This window comes from Nelumbo lutea, chromosome 5 (assembly GCF_056320005.1).
Source record: "Nelumbo lutea isolate HS-2025 chromosome 5, American lotus-T2T, whole genome shotgun sequence".
Taxonomy (NCBI): domain Eukaryota; kingdom Viridiplantae; phylum Streptophyta; class Magnoliopsida; order Proteales; family Nelumbonaceae; genus Nelumbo; species Nelumbo lutea.
The window spans coordinates 39,382,201-39,398,102 of record NC_142688.1 but is presented as its reverse complement, the minus strand read 5'-3'; the positions used below and the strand labels follow the sequence as shown (position 1 = coordinate 39,398,102).

At 36.4% G+C, this 15,902-nt stretch overlaps 1 protein-coding gene across 1 annotated transcript; it reads right to left on the bottom strand.

Annotated features, from left to right (window-relative positions):
- Nucleotides 1-336: 336 nt before the first annotated feature.
- FCLY (farnesylcysteine lyase) lies at nucleotides 337-5,210 on the bottom strand. Its single transcript, XM_088942473.1, has 5 exons — nucleotides 4,435-5,210; nucleotides 4,191-4,364; nucleotides 1,930-2,289; nucleotides 1,680-1,855; nucleotides 337-1,080 (listed from the first exon to the last, which is right to left on the bottom strand). Exons 1-5 carry the CDS (start codon nucleotides 4,957-4,959, stop codon nucleotides 798-800), a joined length of 1,518 nt encoding a protein of 505 aa, XP_088798599.1. The 5' UTR covers nucleotides 4,960-5,210; the 3' UTR covers nucleotides 337-797.
- Nucleotides 5,211-15,902: the final 10,692 nt, after the last annotated feature.

Below are 15,902 nucleotides of genomic sequence, written 5' to 3'. Positions count from 1 at the left end.
TCAACCACCTGGATCAGTGGTTTTCTAACTAATTCAATGTATTTTTTTCCAAAAAAAGTGGTCCACTTGAAAATTGAACCCAGAGATATGACCATTTTTCGGGTCAAATGGTCCACTCATCTGGTCCAGTCCGGTTTACAAAACAATGATCCCAACCCTCTTTGCATATGAAAATGCAAAACCCTCCCTAACCCTATCCTCCCCACATTCAAGGGTAGGTGGGATAGGTTTAGAATCCACATCTAATTTCCTATTATTTGTTGTTATATATAAGCATTAAGCAAGTAAAATAACACAAACAACAAAATTTCCAATTATTTGATTAATGCAAGTAAATAACACTAACTATCAATGGTCCTTCTTTCCTTCACATAAAATTCAAAATATTATTAAATTCAACACCTATACATAAAGCTTATATGCTTTCCAACAATATGTGGGTCGGATTTAGCCTAATACCATACCGTATGTGTTGTAGAATCCAAAAACCCCTCCCCACCACAAAACCTGTCCTTTAAGCAAAAAATAAAAAATAAAAAGGAAATAAACCACCCTGTCGGGGGTGGGTTCCCACTGGGTACCGTGGAAATTGGCATTCCTAGTCGTCTCTCCCACCTAAGTGTGACCCAATAGCTGCCCCTCCCTAATTTGGTGGCTTTAAGCTTTTTATCTAGTTGATCTGGAGTCCGGATCAGCTGACCTACCCTACTGCCACTCGAAGAGATGATGTAGCTAATCTGTAACTATTTATACAGGAAAAGTTTCTGTACCTAACACACAATTAAGTAAACAGAGGTTCACAATTCAAAATGTCTACCCTCTTCATCAGAGGCAGAAGCCACAGAAGTAGAACCCTTGAGATCTGATGAACTTGATGGTGGCTGCCCAGAAAACTTTGACAAGATAAGTCGAGCAATGTTTTCAGCTGCAACAGCACTGGTCTCCATGGTGCTAGCTGCATTCTCGAAGGCATTAATGTAGTACAGATGAAACCCATCCAAGACAAATGGTGCGAAAACCTCTGGAGATGTATAATGAGGGTATGCACCCCAATCTATCCGGAGAGTTTCTTTCCTCACACTGCAATGGGATCATAAACAATAGTCAGCATCTAACCATGGTTTGAATTCTAACTTCCAAGGGACCGTTTGGTTATTCTGATTCCAACTGTTTGGTTAGACGGAATTGGAATTCCATTTCCATTCCTGGCGGAATGGCATTCTCCCATTTGAGGGAATGGCCATTCCCTCCCCCTCCCATTCCGATTCCTGTCCGAACCAAACAGACTATGGGAATAGACCATTCTGATTCCAATTCCAAGAGATTTTGATTCCGTTTCTGGTTTCGATTCTTTCTATAAACTAAATGGACCCTAAGTTGTAAAGATCAGTTTGTATGTAGATGGCACTCTAGTGCATGTGTTGCATGGCTATTCCAATATAGAATGCTTTTCCTAGATTAAAAAGAAAAAAAAAATCTGCAGGCATTCTAACCATCTCTGGGGTACGTGCAATGCTCCTCTAAATTGTTAATAAAAGAAAAGTTTGGTAAGGATCAGACATGCCATTTATAAACTACCTTAAGATACACAAAAGATAAATAGTATCTTGAGCATATGACAACCCACCCATTTCTCTGCTTTTTAAAACATAGCATTGGATAACAGTAGGAAATATTACCTAAACAGAAGATCAAGTAATTCATCTGTCATTGGCTCACGAGAGAATAACTTGTAAGCCATATCCACTTCAGTATATTTCTTCAGAACAGCAATGCAAGAGAATGGAAGGTTGGGAGTCTCAGTCGTTCCCACTAGTTCAGGAATCTCTGATGCAGACTGTAGGCCGAAATATGCCTTCACAAAAGAACACAAAGAAATGAGTTAAGAAAAAAAATATATTGAAGTAAGAAACGAGACAGAATACTCACAGGATTTAAGAGTCCCCTCACAAAAGTTGTATATGTATGCTGTAATTTCCTCTCAGGAATTGAAACCGGAGGATAAAACCAAATATTTAACTCATCAAGTGGTGTAGCAACTACAGTAACTTGACAAGTATAACTGTTTCCTTTAGTAGAGTTGAGCTTATAATAATCTCCTAAATAGGATATGGAGTCTATCTCTTCGTCAAGATGCAATGTGACATCTGAATGATTTATTAGTCCAGCTGGAATTTGCCAGTTGCCTCCTTCGACTGACCATAATCCTCCACCAGATCCTGCCAAAGCTACTGCCCCAGCAAGTCCACTCATGCTAACGCTTTGGCCGTAGTTGATTCTTGTAATTACCTGCAAATAGAAGTCCACAAGAAAAGTAGGACATTATTAGCATGAATATGTAATGACTACTAAAAAATCTTGTCAAAAACATACGAGAGATCCATTTTGGGTTTTGTCCATCTATCTTGTTCTTTATATAGCTTTGTTCAACCTTTCTATTAGGACTAACTCCTGTTTCTTCCTTTTTTCTAACAAATTCTTTATAATCAATAGAAATAACTCAGATTTTTGGATACTCCTAGAGGGAAAATCATGAGGTGGGGGTTACAGGATACTCATATCTGGTCTTGTCTCTCATGTATAAAGGTTTGTTACCTATCACCACATGGGTCTCATCTATGAGATTACCCTGGCCAAAGCTCTTAAAATCAGATGAGAGCCATTTAAAATGATGCCTTAACAATGAGTAAAGAAAAATAATTATTACAACTCCAAATATAATGCCAAGTCAGGTATCAATGAAAAACAATAATGTGTGGGGTGGTTAAAAGCTGATTCTTTTTATCAGTATGAGGATACTGTTTTCTGGTGCATGAAATATCATAGATGGGAATCAATCAGTAGCTGGTCCCAATCCTCTAGCCACAAGACATTTTGAGATATGTCCACCCTAGGTGGTTCTACAAACTCCTAATTCCTGATGTGTTCAAATTCAGAATTGAATTCTACTCAATAATACAGTATGCACATTAATTGGCTTCTCCTGAATTCACAAACATATACAAACTTTGATCAACTCAGTTTCCTAATAACACAGTGATAGGCTTGCCACTTAGTTCCTGCACAAAGTTGGGCTCTACTCAATACAAATCTAGGGCTGCTTAATTCTCAAATAAACATTAGTGCACTTTCAGTAAGTTCATCCAACATGTTAACCATGGTAATCAAATCAATGATGCATGGAGGATTAAATCCTAAATGATAGCAGTAGCCATCTGGTAAACCCACTTCTTGTTTGGTTAATTAACCTAGGAAAATCACCCTAGATCATCAAAGTAATTGTTTACAACTGTATCAAATGCCAGGAATATTCAAATGAGCATGACAGAATATGCAACCTAAGACAGTGCCACAGGCCCAAGGTAAACTAAAGCTTGAAGGAAGCACCAAAGTCTACCATCGCCTATGTTCTGAGTTAACCATTGGAGCAACAACAATGCACCTTCAGCTGCCTGCTGCTCCAATTTTTGAACCGTGTTTTAAGCCTTTAACTGATTCAAGCACTCTTTTATATATATTCACATTGTCTCAACATGTTTATGCAATTCTGTCAAGTAATCAATGCGTCTTCCAAAATTTATGAATAGACTGAATAGTCCCCAAATTCTTGAAATTGTCAATGTGAAGTACTTAATTGGTTCAGATAGCTGGATTGAAATCAGCATGATTCTTGTCTCAGAATTTTGTATGAGCAAGCCTGACTATTTGAAACCTGCACATTTCAGTTAAGGGATTTCCAGCACTTTTAAGTTGTAACTACATGCACTATGAACATACACAAGATAATAATCAATTAACATTCCCATCTTCAATGGATCATTATCAACCAGCATTCGTATCTTCAATGGAATAACTCAAACTTTCATTTGCAGAAAATCGTTGGAGAGACAGCCATTAGATTTTCAATATCAGTGGCTCAACTGTCTTTTATGAAAACAGCAAGCTACATAACTGAACATGACGCGTTGTAGGAGGGTAAAGTATTTACTCATACGTAGCCCAGGCCCCAGGATGATAAAGAAGGCCAAAGCTCCCATGAAGTTCGATATGCTTGATTTCTTAAACTACTAGTATGATGACTAGCACAAAATTTCCTCTTCCAAAAGCTAAGACTAGTCATGTATACGAGTTGAGACACCTTAGAGCAATAAACTAATCCTGAAAACAATAATTACAGTTCGAGAATTTACAGTGACAAGTTCCGATATTAGCAAGGGCGATAGTCCGGCATCAACCAATTCCTCTTGCAAAGTTCGACAAGTGAGCTCGTACAAACCCGCCCATTTAAGCATCTTCTCCACAGACTCGAAAACCGGTCGAGAGCCAAAATCCGAGTAATACTTTAAGAAATTATCTACTGTACTCTGCATTAAATAAGAATGCTTTATATAAATAAGAGAGAGAGAGAGAGAGAGAGAGAGAGAGAGAGAGGACCTTGACGAAATTATCCATCTTGAAAAGCGAAAAGCCATATCGGTAGATAATGCGGAAAGAATTGACAAGTGACACAAGCTTCTGGAAGAGAGGAAACTCTGAACTGGTATCAAGGGTTTTAAAGTTGAACCGCGTACCATCCCAAATGCCCAGAGAGAGCGAGGAGGAGGACGGTTCATTGATGCGCAGGTTAAGGAGTTTAGTGAAGTTTAAGGTGTGAAAGTTCTTGGGATGCAGAATGGAGGCTCCGGCCTCGAAGCTATCTCCGGCGATGGAGACCATCGCCATTCTCCCTCCGACGACTCTATTCCGTTCAAACATTCGGATGTCTCCGACAGTTGGAGACGAAGGATCAGCGGAATATTGACGGAGGAAGTAGGCGAGGGATGAACCTCCGATTCCGCTCCCGATTATACAGACGCTCTTGACATCATTTGCGTTGGCAGTCTGAAGAACCTCGGTAGCTAAAGTAGATGTAGCCGAGATTATGAAGAGTAGGAGTGAGACAAAAGGAGCTGATAACATCTCTTCTTCTTCTTCTCTTTCTTGCACTACTGACGGCGAATTGGGGACAGAGGGGAGAAACCGAAGAAGCAAGCTTTAACTTGTTGACTTTTTGCACTGTTACTGTCACAGAGTTGAGGCCGGATTTGCTGCAGCTGCACTATTTTTTTACTTCAACCTCCATTCAGCCTGCGACAGATGTCGCATCACGTTTGTGGTTTAATTCGCAACTTTATATGATACCGGAAAAACTAACCACAAGTCAGAAAACCACGAAAATTTGATTGAATGCTTATCCTTATTTAGGTACGATTTACGACTCGGATGGGAGGAGAAAAATATCGCAAATATTGTTTCGTTTTGCATGTAACAACAGAAACCCACCAATTTGGTGTGCGACATCGGGAGATATTACCAATACAAGGCGGAGATGTGCTGTAGTACGTTGTGGGGGCTGATTTGATCTAGAAGTAAAAAAAGTAAAAAAAGAGAGGGAATTTGTATAATAGAAAAAATACTTTTATGAGTTAACATTTGACTCATGGCTTATTGATAAATTATTAATTACATAATAACATATTAGTAAAATAATTCAATTCAAATTGTCTAATAAATAAATTAAAATAAATGGTTGCACATTAATTTATTAATTAATTCATAAGTATTAATAAAATAAAACTGATAGTAAAATATAAACTAACACAAATTGAAATATTGACTAATGTTTATAATTAATTAAGAATGAATAAGTAAAGAAATATTTTATTACCAGTTTACTTAATAACTAAATAAAAATACTAATTAATTAAAAATAGTTAATAATGCAAAATAAAATTATTAATTAATTCATAATAGCTATTATGTGTTTGTTTTGTGAGACAATTTATGTAAGAAAATCCATAAACCATATTGTAACATGCCACTTCTTTTTGGAGAATAACATGCCAATGGGAAATTTCATTTAGTTCAAACCACCTTTTTTTTTTTGTTTTTGAGAATACTATTGGCAACATACCAAAGGAGTAGATGACCAAGTGTACACATTGGAAATAGATAGAGCATGCTTAGCATTAAGATGTGCAACCTTATTCCCCAATCTAAATGTCCATTGAATTGAGCGGTGAGGGAATTGATGGATGATATCTTTGCAATTGACAATCAAAGTTATGAGTTGCCAAGGAGGGTCTGTATTGTCCTCCAACAGATAGAGGTCTCAATTGGACTCGATTTGGTCCAATCCAATCCAACCCGGTGTGAGCCCATTACAAATGGACCAGGTCTAATCCAATCTAATGAATATTTTGGACGATTTTGGGCCAATCCAATTCAATGTTTGGACCATCCAATATGTTCAAATTCATTTTAATTTAAATTGGTTTCAACACAAACTTGGTCTATTGACACCCATATTCTTGTCTTATATCAAAGGACCAGGTTTTAGCTTAATCTAACCAAATCCAATATAAATTTATTATGGATGGACTAGGTCCAGTCCATCTAATAAATATTTTGGACCAGATTGGTCTAATCCAATATGTTTTGTTGCTCCATTCAATCCGTCCAAATTGATTTTGGACTGGATAGGGTCCAATCCAAAACCGGTCTATTGACACACCCTTACCAACAGACAATTGATGACAATAAGTGAATCTCCCTCAAAGATAAGAGAAGTTGCACCAACAGCTTTGGCTAATCGTAGACTTTCAAGTGATGCTTTAGCCTCTATATCTGAGCGCATGGCTACCAACTAGAACCTTCAAAGCACAACCATAACAAAAATAGCCATTATGATATCAAATTACAATGCCCACGTGTAGAGGACAAAGATAAGACACCATGAAAATTGACTTAACCAACAGAGGTGGAGGTTTAGACCATGATCTGATGTTGACATTATGCACCTCAGTAATGAGAGGGATATATGCAGTTCAGTTTTGGCCATTTGAGCTTGAGCAATAGAGGCCATAAAAGGGGTTGAAAAGGCCTCTTCTCAATGAAGGCTTTACATCTTGTCTTCAAAGGTGCCATAAAATAGAGCAACCAACAAAAATGATAAGGAAAACAAATAAAGAGCATTACCGGATCTAGTAGGCACAACAAAGTAAGCATGCTGAATAAGCACCTGATAAATATTTTGACAACTGTCAAAAGTGGGTATTAATCTTTTTCAAGGGTAGGCTGGGGGTATTTTAAGGGACAGTTGTCAAAAAACTTTCTAAGTGCTCGTTTAAGCTGTCTTGCTTGAAACAACTTTCCAACCGATTAGACAAGGTCTATTGTAAACGATAGTCAACTCTCATAGTCAAGGATGAGGCAACTTTCAATGCCCGACCACTAAAACCACAATTTAGTGGTCGGGCATTGAAAGAACAAGTGGTGGACTTTCAAGGGCAGTACTACTTTATGCATACTTGTATTTTCTATCATATTATATTGGGTCATTTATTAAAACCCCCCTATAGATTTGCTTAAAACTACCTTGTGGTTTTCATTTTACTAAAACATTCCCTAAAGTTTGCAACCTATTTACTTAACAGACCTTTCACTAAGAAGTGTTTTATTTTTTTCATTTATCACCTAAACTTAGTGGAAAATATTCAAGGGAATAGTTCCATTATCATTTTTTTTCTAAAATTAGACTACCCCTAACACACATTTGTATAGGGAATAAAATTGACCAAATAGAGCCAAATAGAGTGTTTGCTCCCGTCTTACTAAGGGTAAAAATTATATTTTTATTTTATTTATTTTGATTAAAATTATTCAAATAGAAATTAGGGTCAAAATTGTTATTTTCTACTATCATCTAATGAAAGATTGATTAAGTAAATTAATTGCAAACTATAGGGGGTGTTTTAGTAAAACACAAACTATAGAGTAGATTCTAATAAATCCAGGAATTATAAGAGGGCATTTCACTAAAGACCGGTTATATTCATGTTTTACTTTTTATATTCAAATATAAATGATGTAACTTGAACTTATACAAGTACAAAGTTAAAATAGAACATCCATCAATCTATTATTTTATATGTAATTATATTATATAACATAATATAATATAATAAATTTAAACTATTACTATAAAAATAAAGACCACCCCCACCCCTAGAAAAAAAACATGATGTTATGGGTAGTCAACTTAGACTCCTTAAATGGTAACTAAACTGGTTTTTTCTAGTCCAATTTGGTAAGATACGATATGCCAATCCAACATCTTGGGGACTTCACATAGGATTAGTGGTGCAAGACAAGTTGCTTTATTTGAAGGAAGGGTTTAACTTGGTTGTAGGAGTGCTTAATCGAACCATGGGCATATTTTTTAAATCAAATTTGTCCCACTTGATTTTTGCAATACATTGAACCAAATCAATCAGTTTGTTTTTTTTTCACATTTATAATTTATACTACAAATAAGTATATAAATATATTATAAATATGTATATTATATCATTCATTACATAACACATATTAAAAATATGTATAGTATACATAATATATGTAAGGTTTGGAATTGGAATTGGAATGATCTATTTCAATTCCAACTAGAATGGAACTTCATTCCCGGGGGGGGGATGACCATTCCCTCAAATGGGGGCCATTCCACTAGGAATGGGAATGGGGTTCGCATTCCGCCCAACCAAACAATTGAAATCATAATGGCCCAATCCAATTTTGAGTCCAGACCGCTATTCTGGTGAACCAAATGGACCCATGTATATTCGGTTCAATTTTTTGGCTTTTTAGTTTTTTATTAGGCTATGTTTGGTGATATAAGTGGTTTGAGAAATAAGCACTTGTTGTACAAGTGTTTATTTTAAGTACGTATTTAAACAACCACTTAATGTTGTTTGGTGATTTATTTGTCAAACCATTTATTATGTATTTTAAGTACTTATTAGGGTGGGATATTTGGTGAACTACTTTTCCCACAAATGCTAATTTTTGCCCTTGTTTCACACACACATTTTTAACCACATGGGCCCACACATTAAGTGGACAATATTCTCTCTAGAGATACAGACAACGACATTATTGTTTATTTCTTCTACCGCTTTTGCAAAGTGGAGCCTTTCACTCCAATTGCAAAGAACAAGCCCCTTAGTCTCAACGATTTCCACAGTCGCATTCTCGAGAGATGTTAAGAGAATATGATTCTATTAAAGAAAGTTTGAATATTCTGGAAAGATAGGCTCACAACCCAAAGGCATTCACCGCGTGATCATTTTTAAGAGTTCATTGCAATTGTATTGACCTCATCGCGTATGTATTTATAGGCGTCATCATTCGATGAGTAAAAGTATGAATGAGACCGAGTTTTTCTTCAGAAAGTTTGTTTCTTCAATGCAAGTTGTGCTCTATTTTTTGTGAGTTTTGTATAATTTTATATGGTATCAGAGCCATTATGGGTTTCTATATTTCATCTAACTTTCTTGTGATGGAATTGGATCACGATTCACCCGCTTGCATACCTCAGATACTCCAAGGACTCTATTGGTATCTTGTCCACTCAATGGAGATAACTACTTGACCTGGCAATATATGATGATAAATGCCTTAAAGAGCCAAAAACAAGTATTGCTTTGTTGATGGCTCATTGCTAAGGCCCGATGTAGGATCACCGCAATAATCACTTTGGATCAAATGCAATTCAGTGTTGATTTCTTGGATTTTTTATTGGTGTGTGAAATCCATGGCAGTGTTGTCTACACAGACACGACAAGTAAAATCTAGAAATATCTTGAAGAGGTTCTCGTAGAAGATTGTGCCAAGAACCTACTAGCTCAAGAAAAACCTTACAACATTACAACAAGGAAATCTTTTGGTAGCAGCATAGTTCACCAAATTGAAGGCCCTATGGGACGAGCTATAAGCATTGGTTCTTGTGCTTGAGTGCACTTGCAAAGCAGCTAAACAATTTGTGACCATGCGAGAAGATTGGAAGTTGCATCGGTTTCTCATAGGACTCAGTGATATCTTCAACAATGTTAGAAAAACACCTTGTTGTTGTCAATACACCGTTCAATACAGATCTTGATGCCAAAACAACACTCTTTGCAAATTTTTCCAAGAATCATTGGATGTCTAATACCTAGACCAAGCCTAAGGTGAAATGTGAGCATTGCAAGAAACCTGGGTATACACGAGATCGTTGCTTTGAACTTGTTGGATACCCACCACATTGGGACAAAGGAAAAACACAATGACAAGGCAAGGGAACAAAAGCCACATTTGCTTTAGTCAACACACAGAATAATGAAGCACTCTCATACAAGGATCAAACCTGGAACAATACAATCAACTTATGGCTCTCATAATGCCAGATAATGTCACAGCCAATGCCTTTGGTAAGGCTCTTGTTACCTTTCCCAACCAACCTTCTTGGATCTTGGATAGCAGAGCTTCAGATCATATGGTTTCTGATATGAAATTCCTTATTATTCACATAGTATTGCCCCAACCTCAACCAATTCATTTGCCCAATGTAGTTGTTTTGCAAGCTACACATCAAGGGTCGAATATGCTAACCGGATTTTATTTTTCATGAGGTTATCCCTATACTTGGTTTCCATTGCTATTTGTTCTCAATCAACAAATTAACTGATCAATTTTGATGCATTGCCATTTTTTTGCCAACTACTTGTGTGATTCAGGACCTAGTGTCGAGGAAAGCTATTGGAATGGGTGAGGCACTGAACAAAATCTACCACTTCACTGTTGACACTCCATGTTCCTCTACTTTGACTGTTCACAATGAAGTTACTACTGATACATGGTACAAGCGCTAGGGTCATACTTCTCAACATTCTCTTTCATTAGTTCATGGCGTTTCCACTCTCTTGCAAGATTACCATGTGACACTTGTCATCATGCAAAGCAATTGTGTATGCCATTTCCCATAAGCAGCTCTCGAGCAACGGAACTATTTCATTTAGTTCATGTTGACATTTGGATGGTTATTATAATCATTATCACTGTGATAATGTATCATCAACATTATTGCATTGGCACACCACAACAAATGGCATGGTCGAACACAAATACGGACACTTGCTTGAGAAAGCTCGAGCACTTTGCTTCCAGGCAGGGTTTCTTCTTTTCTTTTGGGGAGAGTGTGTGTGCACAATGGTATATTTGATCAATTATCTCCCAACTCAAGTACTCGGCAGCAAGCCACTTTTCAAATTGTTGTTTAATTGACCACCTACATACAATCATGTTCGCGTATTCGACTACTTGGTCTATGTTAGAAACCACAATTGTACTCGCAACAAGTTTACTGTTGTACAATTAGAGGAGTGTTTGTTGGATATCCATTTGGACAAAAGGCTTACAAAATCTTTGATATGGATACCTGGCAAATGTTCACCTCGTGCAATGTTGTCTTCTATGAAAATCATTTTATTATTCATGTTAAATAAATTAACACATTTTACCAATTCAGGCTGGTTATACTATTACCCACTTCTGACAACATTTATTGCCCTCTACCTGATGAGCAAACGCCCAGCCCAATCTGGTTTATCCTAACCATGGCATAGCTAACATAACTCACCCTCATTGACAACAAAAAACTCTGGCATGCTTGAGGGATTATGAATGCCAATTCTCTGGGTACTCAACCAGCTTCCTTCATCATGTTGACACTCCAATTGAGCCATACACATATAATCAAGCAGTTCATGATCCATGTTGCAGCAAGATATGGAATATTAACTTCCAGCATTGAATCAAACTAACACATGGACTTTTGTTGAACTTTCATTAAGAAAATGAACCATCGGTGCATGATGGGTGTACAAAATCAAGTATCAAGTTGAATGAACAATTGAATGTTATAAGGCAAGACTTGTGGCTAAGGGGTACACTCAGGTCGAGGGTCAAGACTTCCATGACACATACACACCAGTGGCCAAACTAGTCAAAGTACGGTGCCTTTTGTCAATTGCTACCAGTGAGGGATGGACCCTTCACCAACATGAAGTTAGTAATCCTTTTTTTTAATGGTGATCTACTTGATGAAGTCTCTGATAGGACTTTCTAATTTAGGAGACAAGCGAGTGTGTAAACTAAAAAAATCCCTTTATGGTTTATGGTAAGCTTCCCGACAGTGGTTTGAAAATTTTGTAGATGCCCTCAAGCAGAATGTGCTCACTTACTCATTAAATGACTACTCACTCTTCTTCTCCTATAATTCAGGTTCATACATTGTTGTCCTTGTTTACGTCGATGATTTGATCATCACTAGCATTAATTTTGTTTCTGTCTTAAATATTTGGGACCACTCAATTATTTCTTGGGGATTTAGGTTCAATGCTCTTCATTTGGAATTTTTTTAAATCAACAAAAGTACCTACTTTACATATTACAATAAGTAGACATGATTGGTTGTCACCCAACATCATTTCCAATGAACGACAACTACAGTTTGATGAGAAGAGTCCCTTAGTTTCAGACACTAGTCATTTCCGTTGTCTCATTGGCTGATTAATATATTTAACCATCACACAATTAGAACTGTGCTACTCTGTTCATGCCCTTAGTCAACATATGCAACACCCAATTGAAGCTCACATGACTGCAGCCTTATGCATCATCATGTATCTTCATGCCTCTCTAGACAAAGGCCTTTTCTTACCTTCATCAAATGGCTTTGTTTTTCAAGCTTATTGTGATGTTGACTGGGGCAATTGTCCAATATCCTGATGATCCACAAACGGGTATGTGATCTTTGTTGGTAATTCTCCTGTATCTTGGAAGACAAAGAAACATAACATTATAGCCCACTCATCAGCCAAAGTGAAATATCGTGCAATGGCTTCCACCACTACAGAGTTGCTTTGGCTCAAACGCCTCCTTGTTGATCTCAACATTTCCGTCACTCAGCATTTATTGTTTCGTTGTGACAATCAAGCAGCTCTTCATATAGTAGATATTCCAATTTTTTCATGAACGAACGAAGCATATAGAAATTGGTTGTCACTTCCTGCGTGAACATATTCAAACCAAGACCATCAAAACCTCTCACCTTTCAATAGATGAACAACCAACTGACTTGTTCACCAAAGCCTTAGGGGCAAATATATTCCATTATCTACTTGGCAATTTAAGCATTCGTTCCCTTCATACCCAACTCGATCGGGGGGTGTTAACAAAACATGATTTTGTTAAAGAAAGTTCCAATATTCCGGAAAGCCAAGTGGACAACCCAAAGGCATTCACCGTGTGATATTTTCTAAGAGCTCATCACAATTGTATTGGCCTCATCACATATGTATTTATATATATTGTCATTCGACAAGTAAAAGTATGAGTGAGACATACTTTTTCTTCAGCATGTTTGTTTCTTCTGTGCAAACTGTGCTCTGTTTTTTTGTGAGTTTTGTATCATTTTACGAATGATGATGATGAAGCTGTGTTTGATGCACCTAGTTTCATAGGAATCACATATTTTGATTCCCTGCCTGCAAAGAACATCACCGAGAGTGTTCCCCAACCACACACGTGTGGTTACGAATTCAGGGATGTCGATTCTCCATTCGATAAAAACCGTTTCCAATGACGTTGCTAGTAGTTGAAACAATGTTAGAGATATACTCAACGAGAGCTTACAAAGGTGATGATTACAACATGGGTACCATTGCATTCGCATTAGATTTCAAAATTGAACTCGTTTTTTTTTTTCTAGAAGATAGGGAGATTTCGATGAATTGAGTTGTAGAGGCGATGGATACAACAAGGCTACCATTGCGTTCACATTAGATTTCAAATTCGAAATCTCTTTTTTTTTTTTAACGATGGAGATTTCAATGAGTTGAGTTGCATAGGCGATGGATACGACAAGGGCACCATTGGGTTCACACTAGATTTCAAATTCGAAATCTTTTTTTTTTTTTTGAAAGAGAGGAATGTTTTGATGAGTTGAGTTGCAAAGGTGATGGATACATCAAGGGTACCATTGCATTCACATTCGATTTCAAATTTGAAATTGATTTTTTTTTGAAAGAGAGGGAGGTTCTAATGAGTTTAGTTGCAGAGGCGATGGTTATGATAAGGGTATCATTGATGAAGGTATTCCCTCTTTGGTTCGCATAACCATGGTTTCAAAACTAGACCGAACCAGAAAACTAGGAACCCGCCAGGTGATTGGTTCCGTTTTACCCTAGAACAGTTGTTTCGCCATAAACTGTTGACTTGGTCAGCAAACCGCTGATCCAGGCAGTCGAATCATTCAAACCTTTCAACGGTTTGGTCGCTCTTTTTTTTTTTTTTAATTTGTCTGTTATAATGGATCATCCATTTGGTTTGAACGGTTGCATCGTTTGACCCAGGAAGACCCTTGACTGGTTCGTTGTCCGTTCAATTTTAAAAACCTTGTGCATAGCTAACGAGAGGAAAAAAAACAACAAAAAAGGCATTTGAAATGGCCTTGCGCCTATTGAGAGGGTTTCAGTGGTTGCCTTAAAGTCGTTACTGGTCACTCCTCTTGTCTCTTGCCACCGCTACCCTATCTAGACTGTGCGAATGGAGAAGACAAGGGTTTCTCCATTAGTGGGGTAGTTTGGGTATTACCAAAATATTTTAGGGACTAGATCATCCCAAAATTTTTGAATAAGCACATGTTGAATAAATGCTGAAAAAATGTCACCTTGAACCTACTTTTTTTTAAGTGATTCTTTTTTAAATAAGCACTTATTCTTGATTTATTTGCCAAATAAGCATAAGTGCTTTATTTTCCACTTTAATATGTGGTCCAAATACTTATTTTAAGTGCTTATTCCAAAAAGCACTTAAAATAAATAAAACCAAACAGAGCTTAATCAAGGTTTAAAATATCGCAACGTATTGGGCCGTATCGGCCAATATGTACCGTTCTGGTAAGAAACCGATACACGAGACATATATAAATCATTTGTTCCATTTCTTTTCGTATGTATTGGCCCTATATTAGGTCGTTTCAGATATGTATCGATCAATATGAGCCCAAAAACAAGTCGATACAAACTAAATTGTTTCGCTTCTCCTTCTTCCATTAATTTGGTTAATTTATATTTAATATCGATTCTCTCTCATTAATGTTGTATGTCAATCCTACATTTATGTATGACTTCTCCTTGATTAATTTGTTAATTAGTCCTATATTTAAGGCAAATTAAAATTCAAATTTGAAATTTAGCGCCTAATTCCAATTCTCTCATTAATTAATGATCATCTCTCTCATTAATTTCACTTTGTTTGTATAAAAACTACAAATGTTAATCAAGACTTGAACCTTGGTCATTAGATTTTAATGCAAATAACTTCATAACTAAGCCACTCCAATTGTTTGTTATAATTATATACATCTTTAGTTTTATGTAAATTTTATATTTTCTTAGCGGTGCTTATTAATAAATGCTGAAATTAATTATTAAAATTTATATACTAATAAATATTAAAATAAATTATATTGGTTATTTGAAAATTGATGTATATATGTTCACATTTTAATTTTTTTTGCTTTTTTCACATTTTAGTTTTTCAACAGTTACTAATTATATCTTAATATGTCACATTTTATATAAACATTAAATTATGGTTTTTTACATTTAAACGACTTATTTACAATCAGATAAAACTTGTAAGTATTGTTACTAATATATTTTTTATGATTTATTTGAATTTTGTATCATATTTATATGTATCTTAAATTTTCGTCCGTATCCATGCATATTTAAAATGTATTTCGATTCATTTCTTAAAATTGTCTTTATGATACACCTTGATACACCTTGCATTTCCAATACTTTGAGCCTTAGCCTTAATACCTCTACTTGAGCAGGTTGGGTCTGATTGAGTGTCAGCTAAGCAAAGCCCAATCCAAGCAAACTTAGCTTACTGTACTAGTCCACCTACGGGCCTCTAGTGGATAATGGGCTTGGGCCTTGTTAACTATTAAGCTGCTCGTGTTAATAAATGTTGCC

Bases quoted from the DNA above. Each gene is read 5' to 3' on its own strand.
- FCLY (XM_088942473.1), bottom strand. From the start codon at position 4,959: ATGTTATCAGCTCCTTTTGTCTCACTCCTACTCTTCATAATCTCGGCT. The intron at 2,290-4,190 runs GTAAATTCTCGA...TTCTATTTGCAG, and splicing joins TAATATCGGAACTTGTCACT to GTAATTACAAGAATCAACTA. The intron at 1,856-1,929 runs GTGAGTATTCTG...TCTTTTGTGAAG, and splicing joins TGAGGGGACTCTTAAATCCT to GCATATTTCGGCCTACAGTC.